The following is a 19,832-nucleotide window of genomic DNA, read 5'->3' on the forward strand; positions in this document are numbered from 1 at the left end:
GTGAATAGAACCAAGTAGGCTAGCAAGTTTAACTTCCCTACCCGACAGACTAATCACCATCAGCGATGTTACATGTCCTCGCTTGATGAGATGCTGTGGAGACATTTGGAATTTAATCCAGGACATTCTAATAACGTAACTGATAAATCGGTACGCCTAAGGAAGTCCTAAGCTCCTTGGATGATATCTCGGGAACGAATGGCAACTGATTGTTTATTTCGGACTGACACCTATTGGTTCCTGTTACGCAGATAAGACTTGAGCATTGTTTGGCATTTCTGTGACGCCATAAAATTTTAACTTAATTGAAAGAATATTGTGATTAGTGCAGTAAAACACTTTTGACCAACCACAGGAACGAAATTATGTCTAATAATTCTGTTCCATAAAAGTCATCTCAAACCAATTTTAGTGACCAGATCAGGAAAACACAAACTGCATTTCAGAACATTGAGAAATTTACGCTTCTAGTCAACCAAAGAAATGTCTTTCAGGTGCTGACGTAGGACTGTCCGCTTTTCATAGCATATGCGGATGTTGATGGAAGTGACCCGTGACTTGTTTTCCCTTTCATTCTTATCACATGCTTTATCTTCATCCAGAAGAATGGCTGCTCAAAGGATGCACCGCGCTACAGACGCAGGCTAATAAGGACTTTATTATGCTGTGGGTAACATTTATCTGTGTTTCCATGAAAACTGTCACAGCAGTGAGCTACGTGAACATCATTGCAGACCGCCTGCAACCTCTCAAGTTTGATATCTTCCCCGACAGCGACGTTTCCAGCAGGATAACTGTCCGTATTACGAGGCCAGAAACGAGCTATAGAGGAGCGTTACAGCGAACTCTTGTTCCGTGGGACGTTTTTTCTGTAGGCACCAAACTCGCCAGGTCTGAATGTGACGGAATAAAATTATGAAGCAATCGGGCGCCATCTGCACGCCCACAAACCAACGGCCTATAATTTACGTCAATTTCATTACCTGTGCAAAGACTTTTATCGCCACGTACGTACACATTTGGAAGACATGCTTAATTTTCCTGGTTTTTCGTACCTCTAGGTTTTCGGATTCCTGCGACCAGAAGTGTTGAAGTCATTTGTCCTTGATAACGATTACATTTATAAACAATTGCTTTATAGGGGAAAAGAATATTGTTTCTAAACTTTTAGTGTATAATTATCTGCCGGCTGGGGTGGCCGAGCGGCTCTAGGCGCTACAGTCTGGAACCGCGCAACCGCTACGGTCACAGGTTCGAATCCTACCTAGGGCATGGATGTGTGTGATGTCCTTAGGTTAGTTAGGTTTAAGTAGTTCTATGTTCAAGGGGACTGATGACCTCAGAAGTTAAGTCCCATTGTGCTAAGAGCCATTTGAGCCATTTTTATAATTATCTCTTCTACACGACGAAATTCTTCGGAAAGAATAATGTGCAACGTTATGTGTACTTATTAATTGGAAAGAATAATGTGCAACTTTATGTGTACTTATTAATTGGAAAGCAATGGGAATAGGTAAGAAATAAGAGAGAGACCTCTGTAATGAATGAACGAGAGATATCACAGAACAACCACGAGTTAGAATACCAGCAGTGACACAGACACTAATGGAAGACACAGCTCAGCTGGAGAAATATGTTTCATTCCTTCATTTGATTTATTCCGTTAATTGTGTCACCCCATTGCTCATACTTAGTAGGGACTGTGCTACAGAAGAGATAGCCAATACTTTGCAACGTTAAAATTATTTCAAATTTTTCGTGTACATTGTCACGACCGTCTCTTAAACAGTTCAGGCAGTGGCCTAGTAATAGTACGGTGTGTAGAGGAAAAATTTATTACACATGGAAACTTCCCACACTTATAGTGACATTATTTAGATAAATGTTATTAGCCTTAATTTGATCTATTCACAGATCCTACACAAGCGGTGTGACGCCTGTGAATGACTGCAGTCAGATAAACTTTAAGATTTAGTTACTGTATCAGAAAATATTGATCATTAATAATCCCCACTTGACATCCCGACTGATTTCTAGAAACATTCTGGATAGAGCGGGAAAAACGTACGTGGGTGAATACTGGGATGTTGCGACACCCATACAAAATTAGTAGCATATTAGTTTTCTTAGAAACAATGTGGCTTATTTCCACCTCAACTACTTTACCTGGTCGGTCTGATGAAGTAGTACGTTTGCAAGGTGTCTAATAGCCCTACTATGTATAATGGGCTGTCAAAACTTTCCCGTTTGAGGGTGGTGCTGCAGCTTATACGCAATTCAGCGCGACTCTGCCACGGGTAAACAAGCAGCCATAAGACGAAACCTCTGGGGAAACTGCGACAAGGGGTGCTACTGGTTCATGACAACGCACGTCTCCATATCGCAAATGTCGTAACGCTGGAGCTACGCCAACTCAAGTAGCAGACACCAGAGGATCCGCCCTATAATCATGATCTCTCCCCATGCGATTATCACGCCTTGGGTCCCATAGAAAAGGCCTTGAACGGTCGGCGATTCCTTTAGGACGATGATGTTGTGCAGCAGGCAGATGCGAATTTCTTCACGCAGTAGGTCACGAATGACTGGCTCTATGCTTACGGAGATTTTGCCTGATTGGCATACCGATGCTTTACTGTACGGGCTTCGAGCGGAAAATTTTTTATTGCCCATTATGATAAGGCTGTCACCGATCATTCACCACAGCCCTCCCGTTCCAAAATTAGAATTTAAATGCTCGTTTTTCCCGCGTGCCGTTCGAGAATGGAACGGTAGAGAGACAGCATGAAGATGGTTCATTGAACTCTCTACCAGGCACTTTATTGTGAATAGCAGAGTATCACTAAGATGTAGATGTAGATGTAAAAATGTTAATAACAATACACATCTTCACCATAAATCTCTCCACATAAAATGAACTACGACAGAACCAGACGACCGTAATTTTGCCTATGGAAACTATTGGAAATCATTTCTCCCATTCCTCATTTTTCTCCGTTTTCTCAACTGATTGAACTGTCCTCAAGGATCCATTATCGAGTCCCTTACGTCACGAGCTAAAACAACTTCTGATAGCTGTTGAACATTAGACGTCCTGTACTGTCTGTGCTGCATATGCAGATTGATAGACTTCCACAATGTAAAATTTTCCCTTGTATTTGTCCCCCTTCAGGTGATATCAACCACGGATGTGCAAACCGTTGATACTATTTAATTTAATGAAAGAAAGACTTACGCTGACCTATATGTGCAGCCTCTGACATCTTACGGCAGCATAAAATCTCTGAGTTCTCTGCGAGCCCTAAGTCACTTCCAAAACTACTTCTGTATTCAGCTAAGGAAAATCTATTCCTTCGCTGAATGTTAACCTCCATGCTTGATAATAATTACTGAAGCTGCATGAAGACGTATGTTCCAATTGTACATGGTACGGAAACTCCGGCAGGAATTTCAGTTCCATTGCAATTAAGTCGGCGCTGCTGCGATCTCTCACACTGGACTTAATTTACGGAAAATCAGTGTCATAATTCTCTGCCACGAAGACTCATCTCTGCAGCTGAATGAAACAGCCTGATATATTGCATATAAATTGACAGTGTTTGGCCTGGATATTAGCCTAGTTGTCTTGCTTGTTTCAGCCGCGGAGTGCCTTCCTGTCATGTTTACCAGACGTTCTCTTCTTACGGGGCGGTTTGTCGTGAAAACTCCAGTGACTTTGAAGACTTTTCGAACATTTTTTTGTGGTTGACGTAGAATATCCTATGATATCATCTCTTAAGCCTCATATGTTAACTATTTCATTGACCATTTACTGCCGGCCGTTGTAGACGAGTGGTTCTAGGCGCTTCAGTCCAAAACCACGCTGCTGCTACGGTCGCAGGTTCGAATTCTGTCTCGGGCATGGATGTGTGTGATGTCCCTAGGTTCGTTAGGCTTAAGTAGTTTCTAAGTTTAGGGGACTGATGACCTCAGATGTTAAGTTCCATAGTGCTTAGAGCCATTTGAACCATTTTGACCATTTGGCCACTTGCGATGCGTGCACAAGTTTCATGTGGTACGTATATGTATAAATCTAGCAGTCTATCGTTATTATTGAGAGAAAATTATGACGCAAAATACAGTATTATCATGTTAAATTGTTCCTTTTTTAAGCATTTATAGAGAAATACTTTTTTCAAGAAGTTACATTATTAGGAGAAACAATAGACAAATTGGTTCAAATGGCTCTGAGCACTGTGGGACTTAACATCTGTGGTTATCAGTCCCCTAGAACTTAGAACTAATTAAACCTAACTAACCTAAGGACATCACACACATCCATGCCCGAGGCAGGATTCGAACCTGCGACCGTAGCAGTCGCGCGGTTCCGGACTGAGCGCCTAGATCCGCTTGACCACCGCGGCCGGCTATAGACAAATTAATACATTAGTAAAACCTCAGAGTGTGATATCTTTCGAAATAAAATTTCAAAAATAAATGTGCAATACATTTTATACACGTGTATTTAGTGTCACTTGATTTGGCTTATTCTGCATATACAACACACGTTTTATCTGCGCGGTCTTCTTCTTTGATGTTCCTAGGATTAACGAGATAAGGTGGCGGTAGTTCAGGCGTAAGGGGTTATCAGCACCAGCCGATTTCCTTCCATGGTGACCCACTATTTACGATCGGTGGTGAATCTCTAGGGTTTCCTTGACGGGAGCCCACTGAAAAGCAGATATTGAAATATTTCTTCCTCTTAGAGTTTTATATAACGCACACGCCTTCAGCAAAGACAGATCCAAAATGAAAAAGTACTTTTCATGTCATTTCATAGTTTTTCGTACATATTTTATTGAACTTAGTATCATGTTGCTGCTGTCGATGGTCCACATATATTCAGTGTAACTTCATTTGTACTTCTGTCAAATCATTCACTCCCTATAATTTCGCTTTGGTCAAGAGTTGAAAGCATCCTCACTTCCTTCTTGTCCTGCCACTTGAGAGGAAGAAATTTATCTGTTGGCATAAAATGGATCTCACCTGTTTTAAGTTTTTTTTTTTTTTTTGATAGAGCAGGCTTACCTTTACGATTTTCCTTACACTTCCACAAGCTTTAGTCGCTTTGTAGTATTAATAAGAAAATAACACCGGGCTAGTGTACCAGTCGTCAACGTACACTGCCTGACCTTTACCAAGGTAGCATTCTTGAAAGGTAAGAATAATAATTACAGGTGTTCTAAAATTGACACTAAATTCAGTTTCTCTTTCTTTACGCCCGTTGCTGCAGCCTCATAAATAAGTCCAGAACACATCCAGTTTCACAATCACACAACTCAAAATAAGTTTACGTCAAATTTACAGCGTTTGGATGGAATGTACTGTTTGAAGAAAACACGACCTTTCTAGAGAACTAATCTTACGTCAATGCACATATTTCAAAAGAATAGAAGTCATCTGGAAATACTTTTCTTAGCTGCTCCACAATTTTCCAGATTTTGTTATCTCCAGGATCCTCACTGTTATCAACAAATTGTAACATCCTTAGTAACAGAACATACCTACTTTTGATCATGACCCGCACAAACACTGGAGTAGACAGTGATTGATTGTTGGCCCAATAAGTGTTATTTCATATTTCTCGCATGAGTCATCAGAAAATTTACGGCAATGAAACAGTAAACCCGATCAGTGCTCGTGTTAAACAGTCAAATAAAGCAGTTGAATCGTCTTAATTGATAATTTAGCAATCGGAGTGACTGTTATGGGCCGGCCGGGGTGGCCGAGCGGTTCTAGGCGCTATAGTCTGGAACCTCGCAGGTTCGAATCCTGCCTCGGGCATGGATGTGTGTGATGTTCTTAGATTAGTTAGGTTTAAGTAGTTCTAAGTTCTAGGGGACTGATGACCTCAGAAGTTAGGTCCGAAAGTGCTCAGAGCCATTTGAACCATTTGACTGTTATGGACATTATAGAGTTTGCGGTCCAAATGAGAGTCTTCATCTAAAATCATCTGTTTTGTGTATTGTAGCAGATTTCTCAGGCATATGCTCTAGTTCTTCTTCGGAATCTGAGGAGGACGCTATAGCAAGATCAAAATCTGGATATGCATTTACTGGTTAAGAGATTTCTGGTTCACTAATGTTTTGAATATTTCTAATGGCCAATTCACTTACAGGCTTATCGGCATCACTATCTGTCCAATCATAATGTACTGTATTGGATATGAAGAAGTCCTCGTAAATTTGACTTAGAGGCACAGCAGCTGAACTTCTGTAACCGGACGGCATATTCCTGTCATTTTATTCGATAACACGGAAAGCACAGCACACAAACTAGGTAATGTTACGATAGAAATGACCATTAAAGAGAATTTAGACTCGAACTCGACACCTTTGCCTTTCGCGGGGAAGTGCTCTACCAACTGAACTACCCAAGCACGACACACGCCCCGTCCTCACACCTTTACTTCTGCCAGTATATCGTCTCCTACGTTCCAAACTTTACAGAAGCTCTCTTGCGAACCTTGCAGAAGTAGCACTCCTGAAAGAAAGAAGTTTCATATCAGCACACACTCCGCTGCAGAGTGAAAATATCATTCTGAAAAAATCCCCCAGGCTGTGGCTAAGCCATGTCTCCGCAACAATCTTCTTTTCAGGAGTGCTAATTCTGCAAGGTTCGCAGGAGAGCTTCTGTAAAGTTTGGAAGGTAGGAGACGAGGTACTGGTAGAAATAAAGCTGTGAGGACGGGGCGTGAGTCGTGCTTGTGTAGATCAGTTGGTAGAGCACTTGCCCACGAAGTGCAAAGGTCCCGAGTTCGAATCTCGGTCCGCCACACAGTTTTGATCTGCCAGGAAGTTTCTTATCAGCGCACACTCCGTTGCAGAGTGCAAATATCATTCTGGACTCAATAAGCCGTTCGGTAATTCATGCTATTCCAACAATGACCACATAATTCTGCAAAAATCGCCTCCGGTTAACGTATATATATATATATATATATATATATATATATATATATATATATATATATATATATATATAGTGGTGAAAGGGTTAAAACAGTGCCTTAATCCTTCTGCCTGATATGTCATATCAATAGTCCGGTAGATTCCTTGGTGAAACGTTGTAAGTCTCTTAGAAACCTTGTTTGCTGCATTTTCAATGTACTTGGGCTCTTTATGGTTTGTTTCCTATACTATCCCAGCCCTTCTATTGGTGTCAAGATATTTCCAAATAACCTTCCCTCGTAGACAAATTTCTGAAAAAGTTCCTTTTTGTTCAAAATGGAACTTTCTGAGGGCTATACGACTTCTGAGAGTGTTAGAGCGTACTAACGTCTGATGTTCTGCTTAGGCCAGGTGCTACTTTCAGCTGATACAGTACATTTCGTTCTTCTATATGTTGTTGTTATTGCCACATATTTTGGAGTTTCATGTTCCAGTCTTGCTCTAAATAGCTTAACGCAATTCCAGCCGTAGTCGATTTGGGACACACACTTCGCCAGCGAAGTATTTCGATTCATTAGGTTCAGCTGCAGTCCCGCTACGGCAGACTGTAGACTAAGACGAAATGTTGAGTTAACGTTGGTAAAGAGGTCACAAGTCAGGCTGCCAATAAATGCTTTCCTTTTTTAAATGATGGAGTAGGTTCTCGAAGAGTTTAAGTTTATTCACAGTATATGAAATATATTCGCAGCTGCGAATATGGACAACCATCAGCTGTATAGTGGAACGACGACAGTGAAAATTTGTGCCGGGTCGGGACTCGAACACAGATTTCCCACTTATCTCGAACCGTCGCCTTACTATTTGGCTATCCGAATACGACTCACGTCCAGACCCAAACTTCTATGTGTCGTCAACCAGATGTATACAACCTGTATTCGTACATCCATAATGTATATTACCTTACAGGGGTGAAATTTAACTTTCTTGCCCGTTGTCGATATTGCTGTGCAAGTGTTTTTCCGAAGCCGGCCGCTGTGACCGAGTGGTTCTAGGCGCCCCAATCCGGAACAGCGCTGCTGCTACGGTCGCCGGTTCGAATCCTGCCTCGGGCATGGATGTGTGTGATGTCCTTAGGTTAGTTAGGTTTAAGTAGTTGTAAGTCTAGTGGACTGATGACATCATATGTTAAGTCCCATAGTGCTTAGAGCCATTTGAACCATTTTGTTATTCCGAATTATGATGCATAGTTCCTTCGGAAATGAGTGGCGACACAGTACTCTTCTTCCAATATTTCATGTGGCAACCCTTCTTGATTAAACTACGAAGTGTGACCCAGATATATGCTCGCTCATTAAAAATAAACATTATCTTCCTTCACTTTGGATACCACAACGACACTGCACTTCATTACTTACGCTAGCCGTATTCGTCCACGCTCGATCAGTGTTCACTAACAGCTCTCCTTCTTACCTATGCACGCACGTGCCTCAACGATGTTAGTGCCATACTGTTAATCGGTGCTTGATCAAGCACTGTTCCCAATAATGTCTTTTGACTGTACATAGTGCGAAGTCCCTGACTTTACCAGCGTTGCTGCTACATTATTTTACAATACTGTTTTCTAATATATTTTCAGAATTAGACGTTATCGTACATTAGTTAATGATCATTACCAAGGAAGTAATAAGATATGTTTATATTCAGAAAAATATTGGGTATGTGTATTGTGTATTAAACCGGGGACCTAGAAACAACAAAGAGGCTTTGTCCCGCTGTAGCCTTCAATGGTTCACAACCCCACAACAGGCCACATCAGTCCACCCACCCCACCACCGCCTCACGCCGAACCTAGGGTTATTGTGCGGTTCAGCTCCCAGTGGACCCCCACTGGGAACGTCTCACACCAGATGAATGTAACCTCAATGTTTGCGTGGTAGAGTAATTATGGTGTACGCGTACCTGGAGATACTGTTGGCGCAGCAATCGCCGACCTAGTAGAACCGAGGTGGAATACGGGGAACGCCGGCCGAAGTGGCCGTGCGGTTCTAGGCGCTGCAGTCTGGAACTGCGAGACCGCTACGGTCGCAGGTTCGAATCCTGCCTCGGGCATGGATGTGTGTGATGTCCTTAGGTTAGTTAGGTTTAACTAGTTCTAAGTTCTAGGGAACTAATGACCTCAGAAGTTGCGTCCCATAGTACTCAGAGCCATTTGAACCAATAAGGGGAACCAGCCCGCATTCGCCGAGGTAGGTAGAAAACTGCGTTAAAAGCCATACACAAGCTGGACGGCACACCGGGTCTCGACACGAAACCGCCAAGCGGATTCGTGCCGGGGACCGGCACGCCTTGGCGCCCAGGAAGCAGTGCGTTAGACCGAACGGGTAGCCAGGTGGTCATGCTGGGTGATTGTAATTAAAGTACAGCAAAACTTCATAGATACTATGATGCGTTAATGCAGAGCCAACTTACATTGGGAAAAATTAGTTCCAATTTTGACAACCATGTTCATATCTGGCATCGTCAATGCAAGGAAAACGTGTAGAAATAATTCCGTATGCAATGGGTTAAGAATAGGATGTAGGCAGAAAAACAAGTGACAAAGGCATCCGCCAATTACGCCGTTTCTTTAATATGAACACCGTAGACGTCGACGAGATGGCGTACAGCGCCAGATTTGCACCAGGTGGCCAAAATTGGAACTAATTTTCTTCTAGCGTAGGTCGGTTCCTCGTTAACACATTAGCATATCTACCATGTTTCGCTGCCATACGAGAGTTACAGCCCTCACTGAATTTCTGTGAGCAGCTGCACCTTCATTATAAGCACCTCATAACATAGGGCAGAACAAATAAAAGTGGCCCAGGGAACCTAGCTCCAAGATAAAAAGAATCGTAGCAGGGGAAAGGAAATACAGCACTAACCTGATATAACAGACGTTGAAGGTAACCACCATTCATGTCTTCCCTTTTGGGCCCTGGTCAGCATGTTGCTGAAGGCGGATCGAAGCTGGACTGCTTACTGCAGTCTCATCCGCATTGTCCTGCAGGGTACTTTGACACCATTAAATTTCTCAGTAAACAACTTACCACACCGTTTCCACGTCTTTGTTGTCACTAAACTTTCCATAATGAACACCTGCTGCACACTGAGTACCATCGTCGCCTTTGCACTGCTCCATTCATGCTGAGACAGACCGCATTATGCTCTGAATTGGTGTGGCTCACGTGTCGGACGTACCCGTGCTGTGTGCGTCATGGGGTCTCGTTATATAGCCTACATACAGGGTGACCAAAAAGTCAGTATAAATTTGAAAACTGAATAAATCACGGAATAATGTAGATAGAGAGGTACAAATTGACACACATACTTGGAATGACATGGGGTTTTATTACAACCAAAAAAATACAAACGTTCAAAAAATGTCCGACAGATGGCGCTTCATCTGATCAGTATAGCAATAATTAGCATACCAAAGTAAGACAAAGCAAAGACGATGTTCTTTACAGGAAATGCTCAATATGTCCACCATCATTCCTCAAGAATAGCTATAATCGAAGAATAATGTTGCGAACAGCACAGTAAAGTATGTCCGGAGTTATGGTGAGGCATTGGTGTCGGATGTTGTCTTTAAGCATCCCTAGAGATGTATGTCGATCACGATACATTCGCGACTTCAGGTAACCCCAAAGCCAATAATCGCACGAACTGAGATCTGGGGACCTGGGAGGCCAAGCATGACGAAAGTGCGGCTGAGCACACGATCATCACCAAACGATGCGTGCAAGAGATCTTCGGTTCTAATAAAACCCCATGTCATTCCAAGCATGTATGTCAATTTTTACCTCTCTGTCTACATTATTCCGTGGTTTATTAAGTTTTCAAATTTATGCTCACTTTTTGATCACACGGTACGTTCGCGTCCAATCGTATCCACTCGTCCAGGCCACTTTTATTTGTTCCGCCCTGTGCACTCTCTTTCCGTCTTCAGGCCACAAGTGGCCAACCGGGACCATCCGACCGCCGTGTCATCCTCGGAGGAGAATGAGGATGGGAGGGGCATGGGGTCAGCACACCGCTCTCCCGGTCGTAAGATGGTATTCTTGACCGAAGCCGCTACTATTCGGCCGAGTAGCTCCTCAGTTGGTATCATGAGGCTGAGTGCACCACGAAAACTGGCAACAGCGCATGAAGGCCTGGATGGTCACCCATCCAAGTGCCGACCACGCCCGACAGCGCTTAACTTCGGTGATCTCCGCCCTGTGCAAGGATTGCAAAATAAATAAAGTTATATTTTTAGGCACCATGTTGCAGTGTTATAACTAGAACATTGAGTTTTGCCAGTAATCAGTGGGCACCCTCTGGCGGGACAGCTGAGTGAGCGGTGGTCTTCCGGCAGGCAGTGGGGCTGGCGCCTCGGCCTGCAGGCCGTCACGGTGCTGCTGTGCGCCGCCTTCTTCCTGGGCATGCTGTACCGCTCGGCGTCCATGTACCACCCGCAGCGGCGCGCCATCCAGCACCTGAAGAACCAGCGCAAGAAGGTCAAGCTGAAGAAGACGCCACAACACCGCCAGCCCAAGCAGCCCTTCTTCGACCTGACGCCGCTGCGCATCCGCGCCGTGCAGCTGCTCATGCTGGCCGCCGCCGTCGCTGCCTTCGGAGTCTACTCACCACTGTTCTACCTGGTGAGTCCTAAGGAGGAAGAGGATGATGTGATGATGATGTTTGGATTTTGGGGCGCTCAACTGCGCGTTTATCAGCGCCCGTACAAATTCCTAATCTTTTCCCAGTTCAGTCTTGCCATTTGCATGAATGATGATGAAATGAAGAGGACAACACAAACACCCAGTCATCTCGAGGCAGGTGGAAATCCCTGACCCCGCCGGGAATCGAACCCGGGATCCCGTGCTAGGGAACGAGAACGCGGCCGCGAGACCACGAGCTGCGGACGAGGAGGAAGAGATTAGTGTTTAACGTTCCGTCGACAACGAGGTCATTAGAGATGAAGCTTGGATTAGGGAAGGCTGTGGAAGGCAATCGGCCGTGTCCTTTTTAAAGGAACCGTTCAGGCATCAGGCTGAAGTGGTTTAGGAAAATCACGGAAAATCTAAATCAGGAAGATCGGGCGCGTGTTTGAACCATCGTCCTCCCGAATGCGACTCCAATCTGCTAACGACACGCTACCTCGCTCGGCTGGTAAGTCGTCTGTCAACACGCCGCTGTACATCGTGTAGTAACTATGTTTCGACTGTCACATCGAACAAACCAAGCACGTTATTTAAGTTTTTGTTCTGTCTGCAGTTCTCTGGCTGCAGTCTGTGTACGCACTGAAATCCACAGGGCACAATTCCGTAGCACGCCACACTGTAACGTGGTACAGAAGTGTACGGCAGTTTTGACTATTGCATATAGCATAAGGAACGAAGTTGCATAACCACAGTGGCCTACTGTAGACCATTAATATAACCGTACGCTACGGTAGTTTTCCCATTAGCTTTGTTAATGAAACTTCCTGCCAGATTAAAACTGTGTGCCGGACCGAGACTCGAACTCGGGACCTTTGCCTTTCGCGGGAAAGTGCTCTACCAACTGAGCTACCCAAACACGACTCACGCCCCGTCCTCACAGCTCCTGCGAACAGGAGAGTTTCTGTAAAGTTTGGAAGGTAGCAGACGAGGTACTGGCAGAAGTGAAGCTGTGAGGACGGGGCGTGAGTCGTGCTTGGGTAGCTCAGTTGGTAGAGCACTTGCCCGCGAAAGGCAAAGGTCCCGAGTTCGAGTCTCGCTCCAGCACACAGTTTCAATCTGTCAGGAAGTTTCATATCAGTGCACACTCCGCTGCAGAGTGAAAATCTCATTCTGGAAAGGTCCTCCAGGCTGTGGCTAAGCCATGTCTCCGGAATATCCTTTCTTTCAGGAGTGCTAGTTCTGCTAGGTTCGCAGGAGAGCTTCTGTAAAGTTTAGAAGGTAGGAGACGAGGTACTGGCAGATCTGAAGCTGTGAGTACGGGGCGTCTGTCGTGCTGGGGTAGCTCAGTTGGTAGAGCACTTGGCCGCGAAAGGCAAAGGTCCCGAGTTCGAGTCTCGGTCCAGCACACAGTTTTAATCTGCCAGGAAGTTTCATATTAGCGCACACTCCTCTGCAGAGTGAAAATCTCATTCTGGAGCTTTGTTAATGTCGTACGCACGCTACCTTTACCTTAAGTCTGTTGCGTACCTATCTGACGTTACCTCATAACGATTGCTCTCTTACGCATGTGCCGGTCGGTGTGGACGAGCGACTCTAGACGCTTCAGTCTGGAACCGCGCGACCGCTACGGTCGCAGGTTCGAATCCTGCCTCGGGCATGGATGTGTGTGATGTCTTTAGGTTAGTTAGGTTTAAGTAGTTCTAAGTTCTAGGGGACTGTTGATCTCAGCTGTTAAGTCCCATAGTGCTCAGAGCCGTTTGAACCATTCAGAACCTTTACGCTTGCGATCACTCTCTTTCTACATTACCCTGAAAAGAGGATGCAGTGAATTGTCTACAAACTGAGGATATATAAAGCGCCTGGCAACTTATGGAACTTTTTTTGTTCCACACAATAATCATCGTGCCTGTTATTTAAAAATAAACGAAATTAACTGCAAAACTGAAATGTTCATCAGTTAATTCACGTTTTAATCTGAAATTGTTGTTTTGTAACGGGAAACAGAGGAATGTACTAGTATAAATAAAGGAAACAATACAGATTTATCATACAACGCAAGAGAACACAATTTACATAACAAGAAGTTTAAATATAAAGAACGCAAAACAAAATTACATGAAACATCGCTTCAATACTTCTTCCAACGTATACAAAATATGTTTCTGTTATTCAAAAACAACTTTCGTACTTATCAATAATAACAGAAAACTCTCGCCCTTGATCATCGTAAAAATGTCCTATTGAAAACAAAATAATAACAATAATTACATAACCATTGTATATATATATATATATATATATATATATATATATATATATATATATATATATATATATATATATATTGTCGCAGAAGAAGCTGGGTAACACAGTCACCGTGGTGTAGTGGTTATGATACTAGACTGTTGCATGGAGGGTCGTCAGTTCAATACTGTAAAATTTTAATTTCTATATTCGGTTCGTGTGCATTCTAGAAGTATCCACAAATGTCAAGAATGATTGTACTGGAATGCTCTATAACTGTATATATACACCGTATGTGTTCTGGCCGGAGGCAGTTTGCTCCGCGGTCTTGTACGTGCATGTGCTGAATAAACCTTCGTTAAGTGAAGTTAGTGTTCGTCATTCATCTAATTACACCTTCTCTTATGTGAAAATATAAATTTTATTACTTATAAAATGCAATTTATATTCTGTAAATATGTAAAATACATAATGGACAAACGCTTAGTAATATCCGGTTATAATTAATTGTAAAACGTACAAGCAAATCAAAAACGAGAAGTCGTTGGTTCCCAGTTTCTATCTTCCGCAATCATTTATGGTTTTTATGCTAGCAATGCCACTGATAATTCCACTATATAAACATCATTTATGCAGTATACCAAAACTAACGAACCGCAATTTTGGTAGAACCCAATTCTAGTGAGGAACGATCTTGGTTTGCGTAAGGCGGATGTCATACGTATTTCTTGCAGTTGTAGCATGTCATACAATGGTCAGGGTACGTAGGCCATGGAGAACTTGTGTATCCAGCATAAGAGTCACACAACATACGAGCAAACCTACCATTGCAGAATATTGACCTGTTACCGGTTGCCCGATGGAATATAACGACTCAGAAACTCTGTCGTCCACCTCCAGATACTGGAATAGTATTGTTGATGAAGCATTTGAAATTAAATTTGGAAAGACTTTATGAATAGAGGCAAAAGTTTCGGCTGAAATTCCCCTTGGAATCCTGTTCCATCCTTCGCCAAACAATGGAGGCATAGAGAGTTCACGTCGTTGCCCAGCCGTTGGTAATTATATTCACTATCGATAATTAGAAGATAGATTAATGAAAGGCAAACCTACGTTTCTAGCATTTGTAGACTTAGAGAAATCTTTTGACAATGTTGACTGGCATACTCTCTTTCAAATGCAGAAAGTATCAGGGGTCAAATACAAGCAGCGAAAGGCTATTTACAATTGGTACAGAAACCATATGGCAGTTATAAGAGCCGAGGGGCATTAAAGGGAAGCAGTGGTAGGGAAGGGAGTGAGACAGGGTTGTAGCCTATCCCCGATGTTATTCAATCTGCATATTGAACAATCAGTAAAGGAAACAAAAATTCGGAGTAGGAATTAAAATCCATGGAGAAGAAATAAAAACTTTGAGGTCTGCCGATGACATTGTAATTCTGTCAGAGACAGCAAAGGACCTAGAAGAGCAGTTGAATCGAATAGACAGTGTCTTGAAAGGAGGATATAAGATGAAAATCAACAAAAGCAAAACAAGGATAATGGAATGTAGTCGAATTAAATCGGGTGATGCTGAGGAATTAGATAAGGAAATGAGACACTTACAGTAGTAAATTAGTTTTGCTGTTTGGGGAGCAAAATAACTGATGACGGTCGAAGTAGAGAGGATATAAAATGTAGTGGTTCAAATGGCTCTGAGCACTATGGGACATAACATCTGAGGTCCTCAGTCCCCTAGAATTTAGAACTACTTAAACATAACCAACCTAAGGACATCACACATATCAATGCCCGAGGCAGGATTCGGACCTGCGACCGTAGCGGTCGCGCGGTTCCAGACTAAAGCGCCTAGAACCGCTCGGCCACACCAGCTGGTTATAAAATGTACACTGGCAATGACAAGAAAAGCGTTTCTGAAGAAGAGACATTTGTTAACATCGAGTATAGATTTAAGTGTCAGGAAGTTTTTCTGAAAGTATTTATATGGAGTGTAGGCATGCATGGAAGTGAAACATGGATGATAAATAGTTTAGACAAGAAGACAAAGAAGCTTTCTAAATGTGGTGCTACAGAAGAATGCTGAAGATTATATGGGTAGATCACATAACTAATGAGGAGGTACTGAATAGAATTTGGGAGAAGAGATATTTGTGGTACAACTTGACTAGAAGAAGGAAGCGGTTGGTACGACATGTTCTGCGCCATCAAGGGATCACCAATTAAGTATTGGAGGGCAGCGTGGAGGGTAAAAATCGTAGAGGGAATCCACTAAGCAGATTCAGAATGATGTCGGTTGTAAATGATACTTGGAGATGAAGAAGCTTGCACAGGTTAAAGTAGCATGGAGAACTGCATCAAACGAGTCTCTGAACTGAAGACTACAACAACAACATTGATACCTTCTGGCTTTGGTTCTCCTTTATTATGTGTTGGTGTTAGTTGTCTAGGTGTGTGTGTGTGTGTGTGTGTGTGTGTGTGTGTCTGTGTGTGTGTGTGTGTGTGTTTGTGTGTGTGTGTGTGTGTGTGTGTGTGTGTGTGTGTGCTATCTTTCTGTAGCTTATGCCCAATTATGGTTCTTGGTGGGCGTATCCCCTCATTCCGAGGATTTAAATTTCTCTATATAGCGATTATGCGGCGGTGGAAATAAAGTTAATAAGTACGCTACCTCTGGTATGCAATGTAGATTCACCGTTGAGCCAAAACATCATGACGACCTGTTTGACAGCAGCGCATTTGGCTCAAATAGTTCAGATGGCTCTAAGCACTATGGGACTTAACATCAGAGGTCATCAGTCCCCTAGAATTTGAACTACTTAAACCTAACTAACCGAAGGACATCACACACATCCATATCCGAGGCATGATTCGAACCTGCGACCGTAGCAGGCGCGCCGTTCTGGAGTGAACCGCCTAGTACCACTCGGCCACAGCTGCCGGCGCAGCGCGTTTGTCCACCTTCGGAACGCAATACGTGTCATGGATTTGACAAATCAATCGTGGCAGCTGATCTATCCATAGGCCACTCTTTTACGCCAAATTACGGTCTGGTGTTTTGTGGGCATGGTACTGTCAGTCAATAGTGTCATAGTAACTGCTCCATCGATTTCAGATCAGTGAATTTGGTGACTACAGCTTCAGGTAAGGCGTGCTACGGAACTTAAGTTCATTGTCATGTTCGCGAAACGGGTGTGGCACGATTCTGCCCTTGCGCCGTTGATAGTTACCATTTTGGAAGATGCAGTCGCGCTTGGGGAAGACATCAAGTGGCAAGAGATGCAGGCTGTCTGCAAAGAAGTCACGTAATCCGCAGCTGTCAAGATGCTTTCGTCACTATCACAGGAGCATGACGGTCCTGCAGAATGTCCTATATAATAATACTGTCCCCCAAAGGCCTTCGTCCGTGATGCGGTGTATGTTTCCGGAAGCTGTTCCCCTAGTGGACAACGTTTCCGGACATAACCACCGAACTGGTGTGACAAGAAATGTATTTAATATGGCATTGTGATGCGTTTCCATTGACCCACGGACCACTCTCTACGATTCTGTGTTTAGTGCAATCGTGACTGACGATGTCGTTGGGTCAACGTTGGAATACGTTAAGAGCCATCTGCTGCAGACTCTCATCGTCAACAATGTGCTCTGAACTGTTTGCTTCGATACACTTGAACCTGTAACAGTAGGAAGGAAACCCCCTAAAATTAGGAAGGTGAAACTAAATCTCAGACAATTCCTTAAGCCTTTCCGTCTTTTAAATTAGATCTGGGCTCTACAGTGTAGATGGAGATAACAAATTAACATGGTACCAATACGTTTACGGTAGGTGGCGCCCCACGGTTCTTATGTATTTCAAAAATCTTGTACTGTCTTCTTGAGGTGGTGGTAAAATTCTTTACATATACAACCAGTTTCTGTCGTCTGACCATCATCAGTTTCATAAAAGTATTTACAGTGTCACGTTAGGTTATACAGAAAACAACTGTCTGATGATAGAACCATGAAGTACACACTGTTATCATATCGCAATATAAATTACATCGTCAATCTATATAAACTGTGCTAAGTAGTGTATGTATGAATGAGTACACGATCTCAATTTTGCCTAAATTAACCCTCTAAATATTTTTATGAGCCTGATGATGGTCAGCCGAATGAAACTGGTTGTATAAATAAAGATTTTTACCAGCAGCTCAAGTCGATGATACGATATTTTTCGAATTCTAAGATAGTATCCTCGATCCAGAAGTAAGTGTAAGTACAGCCAACCAACATTATTGCAAAGGGTGACGATACCTGAATCCGAACAAAGTGCTATTAGTAATTGTCAAGAGGAATTCAAATAGAGTTACAGTGCATACCTTGCGCTGTTGGGAGGAAGTATTTCGCACAGCAATATCTCAAAGCCTAGAGGCTATTTCCAGTTTGTAACAAAATTCACTTAGGACCCGAAGCCACAAGCCAACTCGATGTTCGTTTTGATAACTATACATAGTTTGTAATAGTTCTGTTTCACTCAGTCATCAGGTAATATGAAAGTCGACTTCTTATTCTGAGATCATGAGGAGATCCTAATCGAGAAACTCATTTTCAAAAGGTACCAAATCTATAAAATATAATTTACAAGGAGAGACGAAAAACGTTTTACAGCTACAGTAGCATCAGAATATGATTTGTAGCTCTGTTATTATATTCGGGCAGATGTAGAGACACATTACGTCCAGTGTCTCTATTAAATGTTTATTTGTCTAATTCTTATTGCATAAATAAACATCAACTTGATCCCTTTAATCAAACAATCGTGTTAAGTTTGGTAGCTGTTGTTATGGAGTTCCCGTTGGTGATTCACGATGCTCATCTGATATATCAGACTCCATAATTTAATTACAAAATCACAATGGGCATAAAAGAGCGCCAGACACGTCCTTACTAAAAGCAATTTTATGTGCACAGACGTCGGCCATTTCGGGTGTGACGTCATTACAAAGATGACCAACGATTGGCTGCCGGGATTTGGTACTTCTTGGAAACAAAATAAGACTGTATTTGGTACTCGTCACCATGAACAGCAAGTCTTAAGGGGAAATATATAAAGAATATGGTATGTTTTGGTATTCACAACAGTTCTTATTATGTAGGTAATGATTCTAAGTAGTGCTGCCACCTGTTATCTCATTTTTTTTTTAATTGTTCGTGTTTGGTACCGTTTGGAAATGAGCTTCTTAATCAGGACGTACTAGTTCACATTGTCTTTGCTGTTCCCATAGTCGCAGTCTATAACGCCAATTTCCTGTAATCCTATAATCCTACAGCATATGCAACAACCATAACAGGCTGATTCATGGTCTGTCTTGATCATGGGGGCTGTACTGTTAAAGAGCTGTTTCGAAGGAACATGGAACGTTTGTGAAAACTGAAGAAAATTTAGATCCCAAAGGCAATCGTAAAAATTAAACCTAGAACTTTGGCTGTGTACATGAATGCATAGTCAGATCGTTTTTGTACTGTTAAGAAGTTGGTTGTCCTATGCATAAGTAAAAATTTACACCAAGTTTCTGTCTCATTTTATATAGTTCTGTGAAATCGGATTAATCTACGAGAAACACTCTGAAGTTCAAACTACATTTATACACAGAAGAGCCTAAGAAACTGGTACACCTGCCTAATATCGTGTAGCGCCCCCTCGAGCTCGCAGAAGTGCCGCAACACGACGTGGCGTGGACTCGAATAATGTCTGAAGTAGTGTTAGACCGAATTGAAACCATGAATCCTGCGGGACTGTCCATAATTCCGTAAGAGTTAGAGGGGGCGGAGATCTCTTCTGAACAGCCAAGTTGCAAGGCATGACAGATATGCTCAATACGTTCATGTCTGTGGACGTTGGTGGTCAGCGGAAGTGTTTAAACTCAGAAGAGTGTTCCTGCAGCCGCTCTGTAGCAATTCTGGACGTGTGGGGTGTCGCATTGTCATGCTGAAATTACCC

General features: G+C 42.8%; 1 protein-coding gene across 1 annotated transcript in view; it reads left to right on the forward strand.

The window, feature by feature from the left end:
- LOC124775196 (monocarboxylate transporter 12-like) overlaps positions 1–19,832 on the forward strand; it is a 592,169-nt gene that overhangs the window by 545,376 nt on the left and 26,961 nt on the right. The window contains exon 6 of the mRNA XM_047250035.1: positions 11,323–11,608. Coding sequence (XP_047105991.1) covers positions 11,323–11,608 — 286 coding nt within the window. The remainder of the gene's footprint in view (positions 1–11,322; positions 11,609–19,832) is intronic.

This window comes from Schistocerca piceifrons, chromosome 2, assembly GCF_021461385.2.
Source record: "Schistocerca piceifrons isolate TAMUIC-IGC-003096 chromosome 2, iqSchPice1.1, whole genome shotgun sequence".
In the NCBI taxonomy this organism is placed as follows: Eukaryota; Metazoa; Arthropoda; class Insecta; order Orthoptera; family Acrididae; genus Schistocerca; species Schistocerca piceifrons.